General features: G+C 48.0%; 1 protein-coding gene across 3 annotated transcripts in view; it reads right to left on the bottom strand.

Moving 5' to 3' along the window:
- SYMPK (symplekin scaffold protein) overlaps positions 1 to 22,130 on the bottom strand; it is a 1,074,905-nt gene that overhangs the window by 1,013,996 nt on the left and 38,779 nt on the right. For all 3 annotated transcript variants that reach the window (XM_086938396.1, XM_086938395.1, XM_086938397.1), the window contains one exon: positions 20,024 to 20,148. In XM_086938396.1, the coding sequence (XP_086794522.1) occupies positions 20,024 to 20,119 (96 nt within the window). In that variant the 5' untranslated portion in view covers positions 20,120 to 20,148. The remainder of the gene's footprint in view (positions 1 to 20,023; positions 20,149 to 22,130) is intronic.

The raw sequence follows: 22,130 nt of genomic DNA, 5'->3' as shown, positions 1-22,130 counted from the left end.
TTGGACTTGCACTGTTCTCTTGCAGGTGATGACTGTTCAGTGCCTCTGTGGTAATATGTTTTCCTTGTCCTCAGGCCCGATTCCTGAAGAGCGAGGAGAAGCTGACTACGCTCTCCGAAAGAGGAAGAGAGGACACTGTTGAGGGACTATAGAGACCTGTCTGGGCTCTGATTGGACACGGATTATGTTCTGTGATTGTTTATTACCATCAGTTTTGTTTGACTACCCTTTCCCCATTGTTTCATGGGAAATGTAGTCTTCTTATATCTTCGCTGCTGTTAATAAAGTGGAGAAAGAAGGCATAATCCTCGCCTCAGAGTCCTTAATAGAATTGAAACTTTCCGTTACCCTAGCTAGGAAATTTTTCATTCTCATTCCCACCCAGTTTCCAAGAAAAAATTGTGAAGGTTTATGAGAGAACAATGTTTGTATATCACTAACTCGATGACAAAAGTGACAACCACTGGAAAGACTACCTTCTGGTACTGTAACAAAGCTTTAGCGATAGACCCAAAGGGTGGACCAATAAGAGTACTTTTTTACTGAACAAAACAATTTTTCACTTCCCTTTAGAAAGCCCTTTAGGATAGCGACTGTGTAAAGAAAAGAAAAAAAATGGTTTGAGTAAGACACTTTCTATGTGCTGTAACGGCTGTCAGGTGCATCTTGATGATTGAGACCCGCAGCCCAAATTTACCAAGTACAGGAGGCATCAGAGAACAGCTTTTTCCTTGCTCAACTTACTAAAGCCATTAAAACCAAGAATATGCCCTTAGTGCAGGAATTAAGGAGGCTGTATAAATCGGCCGTAGCAAAGGCCAAGAGCAAGTGGGATGAGGAAAAGTGGAGGCAAATCAGGGAGGCTTGCTCCGAGAAAGACTCTAGGAAATTTTGACTCTTGTTGGGAGGGGAACTCAAAAAATTACTCTTCGAAAGCTAATAATATCGCAGCTGGTGTTTGGGAAGAGCACTTTGGTGCCCTCTACACCACTACCTCTTGCTATATTCAAAGGATACCCATCTTAGACTTATCTCTGAATACAGCAAGAGTTCTTTTTAGCCAAGAGGAAATTGTGACCTCAATTGAGGCCATTGTACCAGCAAAGGCTCCTATACAGGACAGAATCCCAGAGGATGTGTTTTGTCATGTTAAAAACTGGTCGAACTATATACTGGCACTTTTCAATGCTATTGCAGGAGGGGCACCAATCCCAGACTCATGGAAGGAAGCTGAAGTTATTCCTGCAAATCGCTTAAAGGTCTTATCCTATGTAACACTCCCCTAGAGAGGGTGAGTAGCTTTGAATACCTGGGGGTTCAACTTGCTGAAGGTAGTCCTAGAAGCAAAATCTCACACTGACGGAACACAAGTTTCTTAAGAACTTAGTATCACTCCCCTCAGTCACACCACTTCTCCCTCTTAAACTAGAAATGGGGGTCAAATCTGTAATAGATCTAGCAAAACTCTGTCTGCTTCTTTTCTGGCGGAGACTGGCTTTGACCCCTGAACTGTCCGCTCGAGGAAGTTTGCACCCTAGACACATTCAAGAAGAAGGGTTGGATTAGGAACATAAAAAACCCACTTTATATTGGTGTAAAGGGGGGGTAGAGCTAATGGTTTAGAACCGCTGACTAAAAAGCAACTAAATAACATGTATTGGGACTGGGTAGCCGAGAATTAGCTTAGGGAAAATAGGCTGGGTAGACTAACAGCGGAATTCTTAGATTACAAACTCTTGGCATTCCCTGAAAGGCTTTCTCAACCTCATTCTGATGCCGGCTGACAGAAAGCTTTATATCCAATTCAGACATGGTTCACTCTCCCTGAATTATTTTACGCACTCATGGTGTTGCAACGCAGCTCGAAATAAGGGCTATCCTTGCTGTCCCTACCCAACTAAATCCCTAGGCCACGTGTTTTTGGATTGCCAAACATACTTTGCCCCTAGAAGAAAATGGCTAACTTACATTTGCAAACAGCTGGGAATCAGAGATCATAGAGTAGCTTTACGTATTCTAAAATCCGATGCAAGATCCCTATTCGCCTGTGCAATTGCAAAGTTTCTGGGCCACATGTGGGGAATCAGAAGGAGAGAACTAAAATCAAATCTGTTTTTCCATCATTTAGGTCAAGAATGAACCTTTTCAGGTATTGCCAATGGCGAAACCTATCTTTGTTCTGATGAAGAGTGGTCACCGAGTGGTCTTAGTCAGAACACAGGGAAACCAATGTCCCTATCGACCACAGTACAACAGAGTTAAGACTCCGTACCACCGGGCGAGGTGGTGAAGCTCCGGGCTCTGAAGGCCTAAAACCGCCTTAAATATCCATCCAATTATCCGTTTTTTCCCCGCAACGATCAGCAGAAGGTAGGCGGTACTTCCGCTGTGGCGCCGTGCGCCGACAGACACTGGTGCGGAGGCTCCGGAACGGAGAGGAGCCGTGGAGAGATCGGGCCCGAAATCTCCGGCCTCGAGTTAATGAGCAGCTGGCAGAGGGTTCCATGAGCGGCGGCCGTGGCTGTCGGGTCGTGGCAGAGCCCCGAAGGCCTCTGCCCCGCTGTCTATATCCAGACCCCTGGGACAAGTGGGGATTGAGAAGGAATATGCTACTTACCAGTATGCATCTGTTCTTGGCATGTAGGGCTTCTGACATTCATATCTGTGCATAGATAGCCGCCTAGTGTTGGGTCCGGATGATTGCACATTGTTGTCCTGGAAGAGTCTTCGAAGTATCACAAGATAGGTGGCTCCTCCCCTGGACTACAGTGCGCATGGGCATCTTCTCCATCCTCAGATTGTTTTCGCCATTGTGGCAGAGATGGAGTAAAGTACAGTAAGAGATGTCCATGCAAAGAATGAATGCTGCATCTGCGACAGGCACCGGGGAGGTGGGTGGGCGATATGAATGTCAGCAGCCCTACATCCCAAGAACAGATGCATACTGGTAAGTAGCATATTCCGTTCGAGGCATGTGGGCTGCTGAATTCATATCTGTGCATAGAATGTATAGCAGTATCTCCCTTAGCGGTGGCTACCCGTGTCAGCTGCAGCAGTCTGAAAAAGAGTTTTGAGAACAGCCTGTCCTACAGCAGCTTGCTGTTTTGAATGTACATCTACACAATAGTGTTTTGTAAATGTATGTGTTGTTGTCCATGTGGCGGCTTTACAAATTTCATGTAAAGGAATATTTCCCAGGGAAGCCATGGACGCCCCTAGCTTGCATGTGGAATGCGCCCTGGGGGGGACTGTTAAGGTACGTTTAGCTTTTAAATAACATATCTGGATGCATTTAACGATCCACCTGGCTATACCTGATTTTGAAATAGGATTGCCTTTGTGTTGCGGTGCGAAAGCAACAAACAACTGTTTTGTCTTTCGAAATGTCTTAGTTCTGTCTATATAGTATAGCAGAGGTCTTTTGACATCTAGAGTATGCAAGGCCCTTTCAGCTACTGTTTGTGGATTTTGAAATAACACTGGCAGTTCGATGGTTTGATTTATGTGGAAATGGGATACCACTTTTGGCATGAATTTAGGGTTTGTTCTGAGAACTACTCTATTTGCATGTATTTGGATGAATGGCTCTTGAATAGTTAGGGCTTGAAGCTCGCTAACTCTTCGAAGCGAAGTAATGGCAATAGCCACCTTCCAAGTAAGAAATTGTATTTCGCATGAGTGTAGTGGTTCAAAAGGTGGTCCCATAAGTCTGGTTAAAACAACGTTTAGATTCCAGACTGGTGAAGGGGGGTGTACTGGAGGAATTACCCGTTTGAGTCCTTCTATAAACGCTTTAATTGCTGGCACCCTAAAAAGTGAAAGGTGTTGCCTGTTTTGAAGATATGCTGCTAACGCAGCTAAATGTATCCTGATGGATGAATAAGCTAAATTGCAGCGTTGTAGGTGCAAGAGATAACAAATGATTTTTTGAGTAGAAGCATCAAGTGGGTTTATGTCAATGTTTCTGCAGTAAATGACGAAACGTTTCCACTTAGCTGCATAACATGCCCTGGTAGTGGGTTTTCTTGCTTCCTTGATAATGTTCATACAGTCTGGAGGCAAGTTTAGGTATCCAAACTCTAGGATCTCAGGAGCCAGATCGTCATGTTCAGCTGTTGCGGATCTGGATGTTGGATTTCTCCACCGCTCTGAGTTAGAAGATTGGGTGTGAGTCTCAGTCTTTGATGAGGCACCACTGACAGTTCTAGGAACGTTGTGTACCATGGTTGACTCGCCCATGTGGGAGCACCTAGGATTAGCGTCAGTGAGTGTTGGCGTAGTTTGCGTGCCACTAGCGGTATTAATGGAGCTGAGGGAAAAGTGTACGCAAATCTGCCTGACCAGTTCATCCATATCGCATTGCCTTGCGACTGTGGATGTGGGAACCTGGCGGAAAAGTACTGGCATTTTGCATTTTCACTTGTGGCAAACAGGTCTATCTCCGGGTGTCCCTGCTTCCGCAAGAATGGTTGGAGCACTTTGGGGTGAATCTCCCATTCGTGCATTTGTTGACTGTGCCTGCTGAGCAGGTCGGCTACTTGATTGTCCTTGCCTGGGAGGTGCTCTGCCATAAGAAACATGTTTCTTTGAATGGCCCACCTCCACATTGCTTGAGCTAGGTGCGACAGCTGTGGGGAGTGTGTTCCTCCCTGTTTTTGAATGTAATACTGGCTGTCATGTTGTCCGTCCGGATCAACACGGTTTTGTTGCATTAGTGTGTCTTGAATGCTTTCAGTGCTAGAAAGATAGCCATTAGCTCCAGAAGGTTGATGTGCATCTTCTTTTGTTGTACAGTCCATAGTCTCTGTACTGTGTAGTGTAGGACATGGGCTCCCCATCCTAGTAGGGATGCGTCCGCGGTTAACACTATTTGTGGGACAGGCTCTTGGAACAGTCGTCCTTTGCAAAGGTTTTGTAGATTCCACCAATGCAGAGAGTTGTATGCCCGACTGGTCACCAACACTAGGTCCTTTAATTGCCCTGGTTCCAGAGCCTTGCTAGGCACTCTTGGAGAGGACGCATGTGTAGTCTGGCATGAGGGACTATGTATATGCATGAGGCCATCATGCCTATTAGTTGCATTAACACTCGAGCTGGTACTGAGTGTTGGGGCCTGAATTTTTGTATCAGTGCCTGCATGCTGTTTATACGTGCTGCATTGGGGTATGCTTTTGCTGCCAATGTATTTATAGTTGCTCCCAGGTATTGTTGTACATGGGAGGGTTGCAGATGTGACTTAGGGTAGTTTATCGACGAGCCTAAACTGTGCAGGAGATGGATGGTTTTTGACATGTGGTTGGCACACTGCTGGGCCGATGGCGCGAGTATTAGCCAATCGTCCAGATATGGGTACACATGGATGTGTTGCCTTCTGAGATGTGCCGCCACTGTAGCTAGACAGTTGGTGAAGACGCGTGGAGCTGTTGTGACCCCAAATGGTAGTACTTTGAACTGGTAGTGCTGTCCTTGTATGGTGAACCCGAGATACTTTCGGTGAGCAGGGTGTATTGGTATATGAAAGTATGCGTCCTTGAGGTCCAGAGTTGCTAGCAAGTCTCCCTTGCGGAGCAATGGTAAGACTTGCTGGAGAGTGAGCATATGAAAATGCTCCGACAAAATGTACAGGTTGAGGGGCCTGAGGTCAATATGGGTCTGAGAGGCCCGTCCTTCTTTGGAATTATAGGGAGTATACTCCTGTTCCCTGATGTTGTAGTGGGACTGGTTCTATGGCCCCCTTTTGCAGCATACTGATGACCTCTTGCTGCAGTAGTGTTATATGTTCCTGTGACATTGGACGGTGCACTGGTGGTATGTTGGGTGGGGTTGAGGTGAGTTCTCGGCAATAGCCATGTTGGATAATTTGCCTGACCCACTTGTCTGTTGTGATATTTAACCAGATTGGCAGAAATTGTTGTAGTCTTCCCCCGACCGGTGTTATATGGTCTGGGGGTAGTGCCAAGAAGTCACTGTTTGGTGTTAGTGGACGATCTATTTGCATTGCCTCCACGACCCCTTCCTTTGGTGTTATTGCCCCTGTATCCACCCCGGTTGGTGTTTTTGTTGTACGTGGATTGCGTGTTAGTTTTGTAAGTGGAGGATTGCTGTGAAGTATTACTTTTGGCTCCTCCTCTATAATTGGAGCGACGAAAGGAGCCCTGGTGTTGTTGTGACTGGAGAGCTCCCATGGACTTAGCTGTTTCCGCATCCTTTTTCATTTTGTCCAGAATTGAGTCAACTGCTGGACAAAATAAAAAGTCTGGGTTGATGGGCTGATTAAGAATAGTGGATTGGACTTCATTCTTAAAACCTGATACGCTTGTATTGATGGATCTGGCAGCTGTATCTGCCGCGTCTAGGGCACATTTAATTGAGGCATTGGTGATGAGCTTCCCTTCTTGTATCAGTTCATCTACCTGCTGTTTATAAGGGTCAGGTAAGTGTTGGAGAATGTCTTCTAAGCTGTCATAATGCGCCCTGTCATATCTGGCCAGCAAGGCCTGTGTATTGGCAATTCTCCACGAGTTTGCTGCTTGAGCTGCTACTCTTTTGCCTGATGCCTCAAAGATTTTTGACTCTTTGTCTGGAGGAGCAGCCTCTCCGGTAGTCTGGGAGTTAGCCCTCTTACATGCGTTGGACACCACTAGGGAGTCCAAGGGTAGCTGCCCTTTTATGTATGTTGGATCGATAGGTGCAGCCCTATATTTCTTTTCAATTCTAGGGTTAATGACCCGTGCCCTAGCAGTGTCTTTAAAAATGTCATGTGCATGTTTTAAGACGCCCTTTAACATGGGGAGTGTTTTTACATGTCTCTCAGAAGTTGTGAGTGTATCAAAGAGAAAGTCTTCTTCAATAGCATCAGAGTGCATATCTACGTTATGGTAGGTAGCTGCTCTATCAAGTAAAGAATTAAAGGCCACAGTATCTTCAGTGGGTGATGGCTTAGTTGAGTAAACTGCTGGTTCAGTAATGGGCAGAGTCCCCTCATTATCTGGTTCTCCTCCTGCACCCCATGGCTGTAGGTTGGGGTCTCCAGTTGGGTTTTGTGGATAACCAAACCCCACATCTGCATCCTGATCTTCATCTGGGTTGTATTCAGGTGATGTTGGGGCATATGGGGTTGTAGGCATGGCTGGATCGATTGGTTCAAAAAGGATCGGAGAGGTAGCACAGTCTTGTTTCTTTTTGAGTGGTATTCTAGGAACGTCTGCTATTTGCAGAGGCCTTTTCTTTTTTGTGTACACAGTGACTTTGCCAGTTGCTGGGTCAATATACAGCTTTGACTGGTCCTCTGTGGAGGGGTCTGGGTGAATAAGCTCTTCCTCCACAGTTCTTGCCTTTGCTTTGCTAGATTTTGGCTCGGTAGGTTTAACGGGTTCACCCGCTTTTGGTGGTTGGATGCGTTTCTGATGTTTCGACACCTTTTGTTGGTGCAGCTGGTTTTACCACCTTTTTCAGACCGAGCGGTTTGGTTGATTCCACAGTGTCTTTAGGTGTTTTGGTATATGTTGTTTCGGCTCGATGGCCTTTCTCGGTTCGAGGGGATTCGGCTCGACCGATTTGTTTTTGTCCACAGTAGATTTCACTTTCGGTTCGACGTTAGTCTTGGGCGTCGCCCTTTTACTTTCGTCAACAGTGTTTTCCCTTTGTCGATATTTGAGGCTTGTTTGCTCGATTCGACGTGCTTTGGTTTAGAGGTTGATTCGACATGCTTTTGCTTTGGATCGAAGTGTTTGGGCCACGAGGTGGACTCGACGGCTTTTAGCTTGGAGCTCGAGTCGACAGGTTTTGTCTTCGATGTCGACTCAACGGTCTTTGGCTTGGAAGGTTGTGTTGGAACTACGGCTCGAGGACCTTCTGCTTAACTACTTTCGGATCGACGACATTTGGTCCGAAGACGGTGTTGTCGACGACTTTTGGTTTCAATGGAACCGGTGCCGTATATGTTCTTAGCCGGGCCGTACGGCGGGGCGGTAGAACGAAAATATTGATCTTGGCTAAGGCCCACTGGTGATGCCTCGAACTGAGTCTCTGATATTGGTGTAGTGTCTATATGGGGCGTGTACTCACGATTCGCCCCTCGTTGTTATCGGAGTCGTCTACAACAGCTACGATGTCGTCTTGATCGTATTCCTCGAGATCGACGATTTCTTCGTCCTTCTCGAAGTAATTTTCGGAATCGTGCTCAGAGTATTGTTCTACGTCTTGATCCGATTCTTCGGCGCTACCTAGTTCTTCCTCATCGTGAAGCTGTTGTCTGGTTCTGGCACCGACCTCTGCATTTCTTGCCTTGCTGCCCGTCGATTCCGGATAGTCTTTTTCGATCGGAACTGGGCACAAGCAAGGCAACTATCTTCCTTATGATCCGGAGATAGGCATTTGTTGCACACGGGATGCTTATCAGTGTGCGGGAACTTTGAGTTGCACTGCGGGCAGTATTTAAATGGACGGTCGATCCACGTGGCGTCGAGAAGGCCTCACGGCCCGATTCGACGACCGGAGTGCAATAGATGTTTCTGAAGTGTCTCGGTCCAGAGCGCTGAACAATACCGACGGAACCGAAGGCCTTTTGGCCTTTACAGAAGAGTTAGTTAATTCCGAACTTGGAGTGTAGTTAAGTACATCCGAACCCAATGGCGGAAAAAAAACAATCTGAGGATGGAGAGGATGCCCATGCGCACTGTAGTCCACGGGAGGAACCACCTACCTCGTGATAATTCGAAGACTCTTCCAGGACAACAATGTACAATCATCCGGACCCAACACTAGGCGGCGATCTATGCACAGATATGAATTCAGCAGCCCACATGCCTCGAACACATTCCTCCCACTGGCTTCCCCCCACCCCCCCACTACCTGCCGTTTTCCTGAAGTGGCTGCAGCTGGAGGTGTCGGCGACCCGTGGCACAGCCCCATTTCATCTGGTACGCCTGCTGCCAAACAGCCCACTCTGAATGCTGAGGATGGGCAGCAGTGCTACGCGCCCAACGACATTGAGGGAGTAGAACTTACAGGCACCAGCAGGGGCCGGAGGGGGCAGAGGTGACCATCTAAGACAGCTTCCTGCCATACGGCTGTGGTGAGAGGACAACGGAGGGCTGAGTTACGCCACAGCCGGGTGAAATAAATACCTCAGCAGGCTAGAAATCCCGGCCCAACTCCAGAAGTACCACAACTGGCATGCTGGAGGCACAAATCTAATTATGAAAATTTTTAGTTAGTGTGTTTATATCTGATTGTGGTTATAGCTAATTCCAAGCTTCTCCTGTACACGACCCAAGGGAATCATTCTGTTTGATTTAGGCACAAATCTAATGCCACGCTGAGTGAAAGACTTAGGACAAAAAGGGGACCATAACTCACAGCCAGTGGCCACTGGATTGAGCCGTTGTGCAGGAGGGACATGCGATTCCAAGTCCGGGCATCTTTATTATGCTGAAGGCAGTGCATCATATGTTTGGCAGCACCGGTGAGAGGTTGCTCTGAGAACGTCTTGGGTGTTGAACTTAGCGTGCAGTGAGTGGAGCGCGGGATACAAGGGCGCAGTACCGCGGGGTGACACTCCACTAACTGCGCTGCGTCATGTCTGGGCCGAAGGGACAGAGGTCTACACTCCAGACAAAGCTGGATAAATACACCACCCACAAAGTAAGTGAACAGGAGGGTACGCACAGAGGGGAGACGGAAAAATCGTCGACAACACCTGGAAAAGAACCGCTATTGGTGGATGTAATGGCAATCATCGCGGGGTGGGTACCTCGCTGGAACACAGAATGGACATCATATCCATCGAAATGGAGTTGAACTGGATTGATTTGCAAAAAACTAGTGAAAACGTGAAAACCATAGGGGTGCAAAAGGTACTTAGTGGCGACACCCAAAGAATGGGCAAGGAAATTCAAGAATTCCAAGCAGCAGAACAAAGATTGGATGTCCAACTGAATGATGACTATGAAGGTCACGCAAGACGCAATAACATTAGAATTATCAGGGTCCCTGAACGAGCGAAGGGACCGGCCACTGACCTGTCAGTAGAAGACTTAATCATGAATCGCCTACTACCCAAAACGCTGTCAAAATTCTTTACAGCTGAAAGAGCGCATAGAGTGCCGGGGAGGCCTCACCCCGGGGCCCCTCCGTGATCCATTCTGGCACAACTCCTTAACTTCAGGGACCGAGACAGTATTTTACAAACGGCGCACACTAACCCTCCTCTAATGATCGAGAACAGTGAACTGTCCTTTTTTCCGGATTTTACCATATCGGTTCAACGCCAACGGTGCACTTTCTTAAATGTTAAAAAATTACTGAGAGATAAAGGCATTCGCTATGCGATGTTACATCCCGCCAAAACTGAGGGTGGAAGTGGATGGCAGGTCTTGGTTTTTTGGTACTGCCATGCGGAAACGGCACAAGACTGGTTGGAGGGTTGGAGACCAGCGACCATCTGCAACCCCTTCACCCTCCAATTACTAGTTCATTTTCTTAGTTAGGGCGACAGGCACTCTGCACTAACCGGTTATGGGCAGTTTTAGGCCCAGAGTGTGGGGGAGCAGGGAGGGCAACGGGGTGGGGGGTGTTGGGGGTTTTTATCTTATAATGTTAGTTTTTGTTTGTCCCAGAATTACATACGTGTCTAAGAAAAGTAACTACAGTGATCATGAACTTGGTGTTGAGAACGTGACAGACAGCATGCGGTTTTCTCGGGGGTGGTGGATGTTCCCAGGATATGGCTGGTTAATCCCCCAGCAGCGGATACTACCCGAAGACATGGGCGTTATGAATGAGAGATGAATCAAACTATTATCCTGGAATGTAAATGGATTGCGGGATAAACTTAAAAGAGGGATTATTTTGTAATTTTTTATACTACACGCCCCGGAGGTGGTATTGCTCCAGGAAACGCAGGAATACAGGCGGAGTTGTTTTACTGAATCGGAATGAACTTCTCAAAAGAACTTTGCAGCATATACGAGAAAATGCCCAATTTCATTTTCGCTCAGCACTATATGCTCCCCGAAGAAGGGCTGAGAGCCCGAAATGCATAGGAGCTGAACTGAGTGATGTTACTAAAGGATCCCTATTTGACTAAATTGAAATGAATATACATTTCAAGAACACATAATTAAATCAAATAAAGAATTACATGAAGAATTACTAACAAGAGAATGTGATTTGTCCTGAGAAACTTTATCAAATCCTTTTCTTAGGATATTTTGGTGTGCCCTGGGGGATGCAACCAATGACAATTGGACGCACTATATAGCATTGCTACAGGAGACAGACTTCATAGGGAACATGTGTGAGGCCCTAGATAGATGGGGCCATCAACAGGTAGCGTACTCATGGTTCACGACGGGCTCCAGGGGACTTGGTATATTGAAAAAGTACACATTCCCGATGACAATAGACCAAGTATATACCGACAATCTAGGGAGATACGCAGCAGTGTCTGGCCGGTTGGAAGGGGAAGCGTGGACATACTATCCCTGTACTTGCCACCGGGATTACAGGAAAATACAATTAAAGAACTGGGAAAGGTGCTGCTTGAGTTTCCCAGTGGTAGACTGATAATAAGGGGAGGGGGCCTTAAACTCAGTTGTTTATGGGACACTAGATCACTACTCCCCTATGGCTATGCCTCCTTCACAGCTGCGCCTCCCACGTTTCCTAGAGGCTATGGGACTGGTGAATATATGGAGAGTATATCACCCTATAGAGACGCAATACACATTTCACTCTTGGGTCACAAACGCTTTTCCCGTTTGGTTTCGACTATATCCTCGCTCCGGCAGTACAGATCAGATATGTCAAAGAAGTAAGACCTCTGGCTAGAGGAATATCAGAACACTCCCCAATTTGGCTACAAATGGAGTATGGGAGGGGAGACTGTACTTGAGTCGCCCCCATTAGCCCATGGCATCTTCGAAACCCTAAAATTAAATCGAAAATAGAGCAGGAAATCGAACATTACTTTATTGAGAATTATGGCAAGGTCGACTCTGCTCAGGTCCTTTGGGAGGACTTTAAAACAGTAATAAAGGGACATGCACTCTCATATATCTCCAGGGCAAAAAAAGAAAAACAGGCAAGACTTCTCAGACTAGAAGAGGATGTATTAAAACTGGAAGAGGGTGTCTGGACATCAACAGACCAGGACCCTGCACGTCTTCTCAATCTGACACAAGCGGAGTATAGATCTGAGGCGAGAGAAGCTGCCAAAACAATGCTCAGCCATAAGCTGGGGAGCGTATATGAACTGGGGGACAAAGCTGGAAAACTGCTGGCATGGTCAGATATGAGGGAGACCGCAAGCAGGCTGGTAACGGGACTGAGGGCTGAAACCGCGATAACACTTACTGACCCACAAGATAACCCAGCGGATCACACGTCAGTCGGGCCAAGATGAGGGGGCGGAGGCGCCCTCGGAGCCCTCCCGGGCAGAGCTGCTTAAGGCGATCCAGGGATCACACTGGGCACTGGAGCGCCAAATAGAAACGGTGTCCATAGATGTAAATCTGTTGCGGACGGATCTGCGGAAGGTGGCCGATAAAGTTTCCGACGCAGAAGGAAACAGAACAGCTGCAAGGGGAGGTGGCATCCCTCAAAAAAACAGTCGCACAACTCAGGCCACGACTGGAGACCTGGAGAGAAGAGCAGAGGACGCGGAAGGGAGGGCGCGCGCAGCAACATCAGAGTCCTTGGAGTGCCGGAGCGGGCAGAGGCGGGAAATGCTGAACGCTTCCTAGAGAACTGGATTCGTACACAGTTATGCCAGAGGGGCCTGTCGGAGGTCTTTGTGATCGCGCGAGCCCATAGAGCATTGGTCCCGCCACCACGGCCTGGAGCACCTCCGCGGGCACTAATCGCCAAAATTCTTAATTACCAGGACAGAGACTGCATCCTCAAGGTGGCAAGAGAATCAGCGAACCTCACCTTTGAAAACAGCAGAATCTCCATCTACCTGGATTACACCCAGCAAGTTCAAGAGCAAAGGAAGTCCTTCCTGGGAGTCAAACAGAAGCTCCGGGAGATGCACCTCCAGTATATGCTGCTATATCCAGCCAAACTGAAGGTCCTGGCTCAGGGGAAGGCCCACTTCTTTGATACCCCGGAAGAAGTCTGGGAATCGTTGGAGGTCAGGGAGATGACCTTCCGCTAGGCGAACGTGGTGGTCACCGTGGGACATGAGGTACTCGAGCACCGAGAAGGCGTATGAACAGGCGACAACGCCGGTCCGAGGCAGCTACAAGTGAGGAGAGACGCAGAGTAATGGTGGGAGCTGATGGTGCCTTGCATCTGGAATCGTCCGAAGCTGGAGAGGACACGGCGCCCTCGACATCTATGGGGCCCGGAGAATTATTGGTCCCAGATACACTGCAGGTCACGGCGGTAGACATACCACTAACTGCCCCAGTGATTCCTGAAACTGCGGAGGTCGGGACTCCTGAGACGTTGGATGCATCTTGAAATAGCTGAGTGGTTGGTGGGAGGGGTGTATGCCATAAGACAAGATCCTGGTCCTCTCAGGTAGACTCAGGAAGGAATGTGGGTGTGGCATGATGTATGAAAGGGGCCTTTCTGCTCTAGGTATGAGAGGGGGGGGGGGGGAGGGGGGGAGTGAGTGAGCATGGTCAGGGGGAAGGGGACTATACATAGATTTGTGCTCGACAGTATGAGCCCGGTATAAATGTCTTGAATTGGGTCTTGCGGGGAGTCGGGATGGGGAGGGGAGGAGAGTTTCTTTTTTCGTTTGTGTGTAGATTGCCTCGTTGGGCAAATGGGGTGGCTGTGCACGTCCTGGCACAAGCAGGGAAAGGGCATATTGGCATGTTTGGTTATTGCTGGTATATTGCTTGTGGGAAGAGGGAGGGGGGGACTGTTCAAAGGGAAGGTTCAAGGGGAATGTTTTAGGCATTGTTTGCATTACAGGTCGGGCACCGGAGAGGATCTACACTGGGAGCGGGCGGTTGCGGTGGGGTAGATTATGTTGGAAATCATGGGACACAAGTTTCTGAGCTGGAATGCGAGGGGGTTAGGCACATGCGCTAAGAGATACAGAGTCCTTTCCTTCCTCCGGAGACATAGAGTGTCCATCGCTTGCCTCCAAGGGACCCACCTAGTAGACGAGTGGGTACAGAAGTAAGCCAAAAAATGGCGCGGACAGATGTTTCATGTGTCCTTCTCTACATATGCCTGGGGGGGTTCTGATCTGGGTGGCCCATGGGGTAATGTTCGCTATGCAGTATATGGAGGCGGATGGTCGATATATGCTTCTAAGGGCTAAACTGGATGGCAGGGACATTGTCATTTTAAAGTCCTTTGCACCCAATACGGATGACCCGGCCTTCTTTAGGGCCTGACAAGACGTCTTGATTCACATCCTGGGGGCCCCCGACACTTTGGGATTGGGACTTTAACTGTATTCTTGACCCAGGTCTGGATAGGTCTCCGCCCCGGGAGGGCACAAAACCCAGTATGACTGTACAGCTCAGGATGTCATGGGAAACATAGGGGCAGTGGATGTTTGGCGCCAACGGAACCCAACACAGAATGTATACACTTGCTTCTCCCCCACACACACAACACCCACAGCCATTTAGATAAAGCGTTAGTGGCTAATGCTGAGCTTACTATCTGTGGAGGTTACTCACCAGGCTCGTTTTTTATGGGATCATTCTCCAGTAGCTTGCATGGTTCAGTGGGGGCCTTCGATTGTTCGTCCTTGTACATGGAGGCTCCCGGTGGATGTGTTCAGCGACCAAGTAGGAAAAGCGCACGTGGAAACGGCACTTGGGACTATGTGGACCTCAATTGGGGAGAGAGGGGCGTATCCGCCGCCACTAAATGGGAGGCCCTGAATGCAGTAGTGAGGGGTGCTTGTATGGGGCTTACCTATGGAGTTTGGAAACAGCTTCTCCGAGACCTCCAGAAAGAGGAGGATACCCTTCTGCAGGCTTAGCACATAGCGAACCCCAGTGCCCCACAGAAAGACATAGTGGATAGACTCGACAAATACACCCTGGGCCAATATAGGCAGCGCCTTCATCGGGAGGGCGATAAGTCAGGGCGGCTCCTGGCTTGGATTCAAAGGAGGGAACAGACTCCCAAGCGTATCGTAGCCTTACGGGACCTGAACGGGCACGTGGTTTACTCAGAGCGGGCCGTCCTTGGGGTTCTCCAATCCCATCAATGACAAGTATACGCGGCAGACCTTGACATATCGGAGGTCTCATATCTCCCCTATTTACAGGAACTGCATATGTCGATCCTTTCGGACTCGGATAGGGAGGAATTAGATGCGGGCCTGACGTTGACTGAGATCCGCGTGGCACTAGCCGCTTACCGCGTGCAAAATCACCGGGAAGTGACGGGTTCCCGTCGGAATTTTATCAAGAATACCGGGATGTATTGGCACCACTCCTCCTACAGGTCTTCCATGAGGCGTTCGAGAGTGGAGTGCTCCCACAGAGCGTGGCTCAGGGGGAAATATGCATGTTCCTGTAACCAAGTGGGGACAAACTTGACCCCTCGTCATATCGGCCGATCAGTGCAGTTTTATTCCTGGGCGGAACACTGCTATGAATCTACGGCGTCTGAACCATATACAGCACGAAGTACGAGGTAGGGAAGAACAGACGGTCTTGGTCTCCATAGATTTGGCCAAGGCGTTTGATACGGTTGACTGGGGCTACTTGCAGGAGGTCCCCCGGAAGGTAGGCCTCGGGCCCAATTTTAGTTGTTGGATTTGTATACTATATAGCTCCCCTCGAGCCAGGGTGAGTCTAGGAGCAGCGAGATCGGAGGAGTGGCAGCAGGGACGGGTCACGAGACAGGGTTGCCCCCACACTCCGCTACTTTTTGCCCTAGCCATCGAGCAGTTTGCTGTTACAATACGGACTGAGATGAGACAATGGGGTATTCAGGTGGGTGACACGTGCAACATATTGTCGCTGTATGCGGATGACGCCTTGTTTTACCTGAAAACTCCGAGGGAGGCCCTCCCGAGGTTACTGTATCACCTGGACCGTTTTGACGAGGTGTCGGGCTTGCAGCTCAACCGTAGTAAGTCCCTTATTTTCCCGCTATCGGGTTATTCAACGGTTCCCCTAGAAGACTTGCCAGAGCTTGGGCTGCGTTGGGAACAACCAGTTTCCGATACCTAGGTATTCATGTGGCCTCGACAGAGGAGCAGTCCCTTGCCCGCAACATAGACCGGGTGATTAAGTCTCTCCAGCAATCCGTGTCCTTCTGGAACACTCTACCACTGTCCCGAACGGGGCAGCTGGCCGTCTCCAAGATAGTGATGCTGCCAAGGACAATATATGTCCTTCAGGACACTTTGTGCCCTCTACCGCCTAGGATTTTCCAGACCCTTAACACGCTGCTCACATCCCTGCTCTGGGCGGGTCGGCGCAGCAGAGTTGCCCTCCATACTGTTGTGCGCTCCTTTGAGGAAGGGGGGTTGGAAGCCCCATGCGTAGATATTTATTATGCCGCACAGATACTTCTGGCTGCCAGATGGTTCGCAGACACAGATGTATGGGAGGCGCGACTACTTGCAGGAAGGGCGACAGTGCAGGAGCTTCAGCTGGCACTGATGCGTGGGGGCGGGGCCGACGCCGAGCCACCCTATGTGGTACGACATACAGCAGGCTTATGGCAACGCTTTATAGAAAGGGTCCTACGCTCGGCTCCTTTTCACAGGGATCGACCGATCTGGATACTGGCCCCCTTGGTAGAAATAGAACGCCACATGTCCTTCCGAGAATGGAGAGACGGGGGCTGTGAGGTCCTAGCAGATCTATACCCTTCGGAGAGCTTCATCACGCATGAGCAGGCAGAGGAGTCATTTGGCCTAAGTGGCGGACAATACATACATTACCAAGGGTTGCGTGCTATTGTGCGCTCGGTCTGGCCACAGTGTCCGGAGATACCCCCGATGACCCATACTTTACATATCATATTATCCTGCGGCAGAAGACGTAGGTTAATAGCTTTGATGTATGCAGCCATGAGGCGTGATTCTGCCAATCCGGAGCCACCGGCTTGGGCGGCCTGGGAGGAGGACCTGGGAACGCCTCTGGATCAGGGACAACGGAAGCGTATAGGGGCATTGACGCGGCGGGTGTCATGTAATGCGCACTTCAAACTTATATATTTTAACTTTCTGCACTGCGCCTACCTTACTCCGAAGTCGGTGAGTCGCTTCTCGGAGGATAGAAGGGATAACTGCACCAGGTGCAGCGCAGCGGAAGCGGGGTTTTTGCATCTGGCCTGGGAATGTCCGTTGGTGGGGAATTTTTGGACATGGGTTGTAGCTCGTATAACGGCCACCACTGGCCTCCAAATCGAACCAACGCCCTTACACTGTCTGTTGGCATTAGTCCCAAAGCCAAAGAAGCTTTCATACAAATTGTTGCAATTGATGGTAGTGCTGGCCAGGCGCAGGGTCGCTATCACATAGATGGGACAGAGGGCCCCGGACTTAGACACATGGCTCCGGGATGTGAGGGAGTGGACAATCGCAGAAGAGACACACATGCAACACACTAGGAGGGATAAGAAACTCTCAGGGGATCTGCTGGTGTGGCGAACCTTCTGTATAACTGGCTTAGCTGCAGATGGGCACTAGTTATACAGTGACTCTGAAGGGACTAGTGGCGATTTATTTTCTGAGCAAGAATCTGAGGGGGGAGGGGCCACCTGAGGGCCTTCTCGAACGGTGCATGGAGCTGGGACTGGCCTGATTTCCTCACGATGTCATATGTTATCTGCTTGTTATACTGCTATTCTGCATGAACTTGTGTGCTTTCAGATGTTGTCCTAATCCGAGATGTGCCATAATGAGTCCGTCGATCTGTGTACAAATGTTTAACGATGCCTTGGAGGGGGGGGTTTCTTGCTTTGTAATTTGCAAAACATTGAAAAATAACGTTTAAAAACAAAAATAGAAACAAAGGCAATAAAACAAATTTTTTTCAGCAAAAAAAAAAAAAACTGTAACCACCAGGTAAGGAGATCATTGGAGCTCTGACGGTTTTGAAGGTTTTGTCAAATGCAGCTCCCAGGACCTGCCTTTTTAGTTTTAGAATTTTCAGTTCACATTACTTCCTACTTAGTTATTGGCCTACATAACGTCTCAAGAGTATAAACACCAATATAGGGCAAAGGATGCATTTTAGGTACAGGTACGTCTGTATGCCCCTCAGGTTATATTCTATAATGAAAACAAGTCAAGCTCCTCTATTTTCTAGCTTATTTCAAGACTAAGTTGTACACACTGCTTTCTTAGTATAGGAGTGCGTACCATACTGTTTGAACTCCTTGGATGCTTATCTTTCATGACTTCCTTGAGAAAGTCTTTGTGGAGATTTGTTTCTGTGTGAATGCCTTCCATTCTTTCCGGCTGAGCTGAAAGTCTGCATGATTCTCCTATTTTTCCCCACTATGGCCTTTTTGAAAATAATTTTAAAAACTCCAGCAGCCGCGACTTGCTGAACAGGTCTGTTATACGAGGGCTGCCTAAAAATGAATTTATTTTTAGTCTATAGTTACCATACTAGACACTTTGGTGAGTCAACTGTTTGTGTGCGCAGCATAAAGCACAGTTATGGGCTGTTAGAACAAAGAAATACATTTCAGTGGCACCCAAAATGAGATATATGCTTTTAGAAGTGCATAATTTTGAAGCGTTCAGCTGCAATAAAGATTACCACCACCTGGTAGAGCGCCAATCGTAGCTACTGTTCATCCTTGTTAAACCTTGCCAATGGCACTCCCAAGATTCGAGATCTCCATTAGCCATGACTGATACCTTCTTTCGGCAACTGTTGCTGCACTCTAACATTTCTTTAGTCTCTCACTAGCCCAGAATTATGTGATCTGTTGCTACAGGCCCTCTTCACATGCGGCTTTCTCCTACATCGAGGCAGTCTCGCCCTTTATAGCTACGTGGATCATACAGAGAGCTCTACAGGGGTGGTGGTGGTGACTTATGCCCGAGTGGCATTAAGATTACTTGCTACTTGGCAAAGTGGATTCTACAACCTCTTTGCCCTTTCCTTTTAACAGCCTATATGTGTGCAATGCTCTGCCTACATTTGCTCCTTGGGTCATGGCAAGGGTGCCCTGATCCCACAGGGGTGGTCGCTCCTCTTCCAATCAGGTGTCCAAACAATGGATCTCTCTTAACCCTTTTCGTATGAAAGGCCTTTAAACTTTTAGTATTCGGTAAGCTACTGGGATCTGGTTTCTCACTGAGAAACAACTTTTTTCTCTTGTTAATCTCTCACATACATCCTAACCAAAGGACAACAAAAAGGGGATTTGTAACCTGTAGTAATCGTTAAAATTAAATTACTAAAAAAAAAAGAAGAAGGTCGAAGATGAAGATGTGGAAGAGAACAGCACAAGAAACTAACAGCCTACTGTGTCAGCTTTCTGCGGTGAATGGGACAATGCTACTGTTTTTATCTTAAAGCAGATTCCTAAAACCGAACTAGGCCATAATGCTGCATAAAATGTGGCAGTAATCTATAGGGATTTTAGTCATATTCACTTAGAGGACATCAGCAATCGCTAACTGATTTGACCTATTAAAATACAGTGCTTGACAAAACCCAGTCAAGATTTGACCAAGAATAGAGAGAACTGTAGCTCAGTCTTGAACAGAGGGACACAAAAGCTACTTTAAGGATACTGATGATAGCCTATTTTTCAGCGATGACACAGGGCTTCCGGTGTTACCAAGACAATGCTTACTCTACTCTTATGAAATTTCTATCCTGGTGCTGCAAAGAAATATCAAGGACCAGCTAGAACTGACATTTTTCTGTACGCCTAAACTATGTAATTACAGAGCTCCATGCTACGGGAAATTATGGGCAGATATATGAGGAACCAGTTCCATTTAACTTACTCCAGCATCCGATGACTCCGGCATGAACACTCACAGCTCGGCATCCAACCTAAATCAGATACAGCAATGCACCAAATAGTTAGCATTTAGACAGTGTGTACTTACTCTCTCAGACGTTGTGAACGTTATGTTCTCATCAAATTCTTCCTGAGCAAAGAACTGTGAGGCGATGCTCATGCGAGAGCCGCTGTCGACTGACATTTTCAAGCAGTTCAAAGTTGCAGCACACACTGCAGAAAATAAAAACATGGAGATAAGAGTACCAACTTACACAGAGATGGCTATTACCAGAGATATGGAGCATCAAGCAAGTAGTCCCTTGTTTCTACAATGTTCTACTCAAGAACGTTATTAGGAGTACTGAATTGTACCATATCAATTAATCAATTTCCATTATATGTTCAACATTCCTAGGGTTAACAAACGTTCTAGAATAAACTGTCAGCCAGAAACTTGACATCTTAGAAAAATACCCCTTAGCAGGGAGGAGTGTGATCAAGTCTCAGAAAAGTACATGCTTATTTACACAATGTCAGCTAAGAAGTGTACAGTCCCCACTCATACACAGTGCCCAATTAGAAATACAATTAGAAATGTATTATGGGTACATCCGTAGGCATCAAAATTATGACCTGGAATGTTAGGGGGATGCACACTATGGGCCGGCGGCACAAAATACATGCTTATCTGACAAGAAGAGGGGTGAAAATTGTATTACTACAAGAAACCCACCTAACTAAAACAGAAGGGGCAGCGCTACAGCGCCGCTTGAGGGGGCAGGTGTTTCATACTACGTACTTGGCCTTTGCAAGAGGGACCCTAAAATGGGTGCGGGCTGGGGTCCCCTTTCAATGTGTTCGGCAGATAATAGACCCCGAGGGTCGATTTGTAGTGTTATATGGCGCCTTGATGGCCGAGATATTACTATAGGAAGTACATACGCTCCTGATGTCGATCAGCATGCTTTCTTTGCACAGCTCTCGCAGACATTGGCGCCGTTTCTGACTGGATCCGTGCAATTGGGAGGAGATTTCAATTGCATTACTGAGGTTGCTCTGGACCAATCCTATCCACCACTCCCTGATGCTCCCACACATAGACTAGCAGAAGCCCAGCGAGACTGGCAACGGCACTGGGGGCAGACAGACACTTGGAGAGCCCATCATCCAGGAGAACAGGACTACTCTTATTTCTCGGCTCTACATGAGCTGCATGTTCGATTAGACTCTATCCTCTGTTCCCCGGATGTACATGCAGGGATTACACTGAGTGAGAATTTAGCCAGGACGATATCTGATCATAATCCCCTTGTAGTATCCCTGAATTGGGTGCGAGTTAGGCCCACAATCCCTAGCTGGCGTCTCGGACCGGAGACACTGGAAGACCAGGTCTTTAGAACCACATTAGGCACTGCTATAGAGGTGTACTTCCAGAACAACACTAACACGACCACCAGCCTACACATTGAATGGGATGCTTTCAAAGTAGTAATAAGGGGCAGCTGAATTGGGGAAGCGGTTGGGGTACGTAGGAACCTGCTAAACGATATACAGAGAGCGGAACAGCAGCTCAGAGATGTGGAAAGAGATAGACCCGAAGGGGAGGACAGACAGGTGGATCTTATGGCAGCCCGAATAGAACGCTTGAGATGTTTTGACTACAGGGCGTACGCGGCTCGGGCACATGCTGAGAGGGACAAAACTGGGGCGCTGCTGGCTTAGCTGGCCAATCTGGCACGCAGAGGGACACCAATCTTAAAAGTCAATTAGATCCACGGATGTTAGAGGAGGAGGGATTCTTGGATATAGAGCTTCCCCCAATCGAGGCAGATGATGCAGAGATCTTGGGTCGGGATATAGAGCTCGGCGAGATCAGGGGGGCCATAAAACACATGGCCAGAAACAAAACCCCTGGCACAGATGGGCTTCCAATAAAGTTTTATGCTACTTATGTGGATATATTGGCTCCCCGCCTGCTAGCCCTTTACAATAGATCAAAGCAAGATGGCTGTTTACCTAGCTCAACCAAGGAAGCAAGAATCACACCACTCCTCAAACCGGATAAACCAGCATGGGATCGCACCGCCTACCGCCCCCTCGCTATGCCTAACTTAGATTACAAGATATTAAGTCGCATTTTAGCCAGCCGTTTGATGACCCATATGACAGCACTTGTGCATGTAGACCAGGCGGGGTTTATTCCTTCCCGGAAT

Source organism: Lissotriton vulgaris, chromosome 9 (genome assembly GCF_964263255.1).
Source record: "Lissotriton vulgaris chromosome 9, aLisVul1.2, whole genome shotgun sequence".
NCBI lineage: Eukaryota > Metazoa > Chordata > Amphibia > Caudata > Salamandridae > Lissotriton > Lissotriton vulgaris.
Note: the sequence above shows the minus strand (reverse complement) of the source record. Positions and strands in the feature narration are given on the sequence as shown.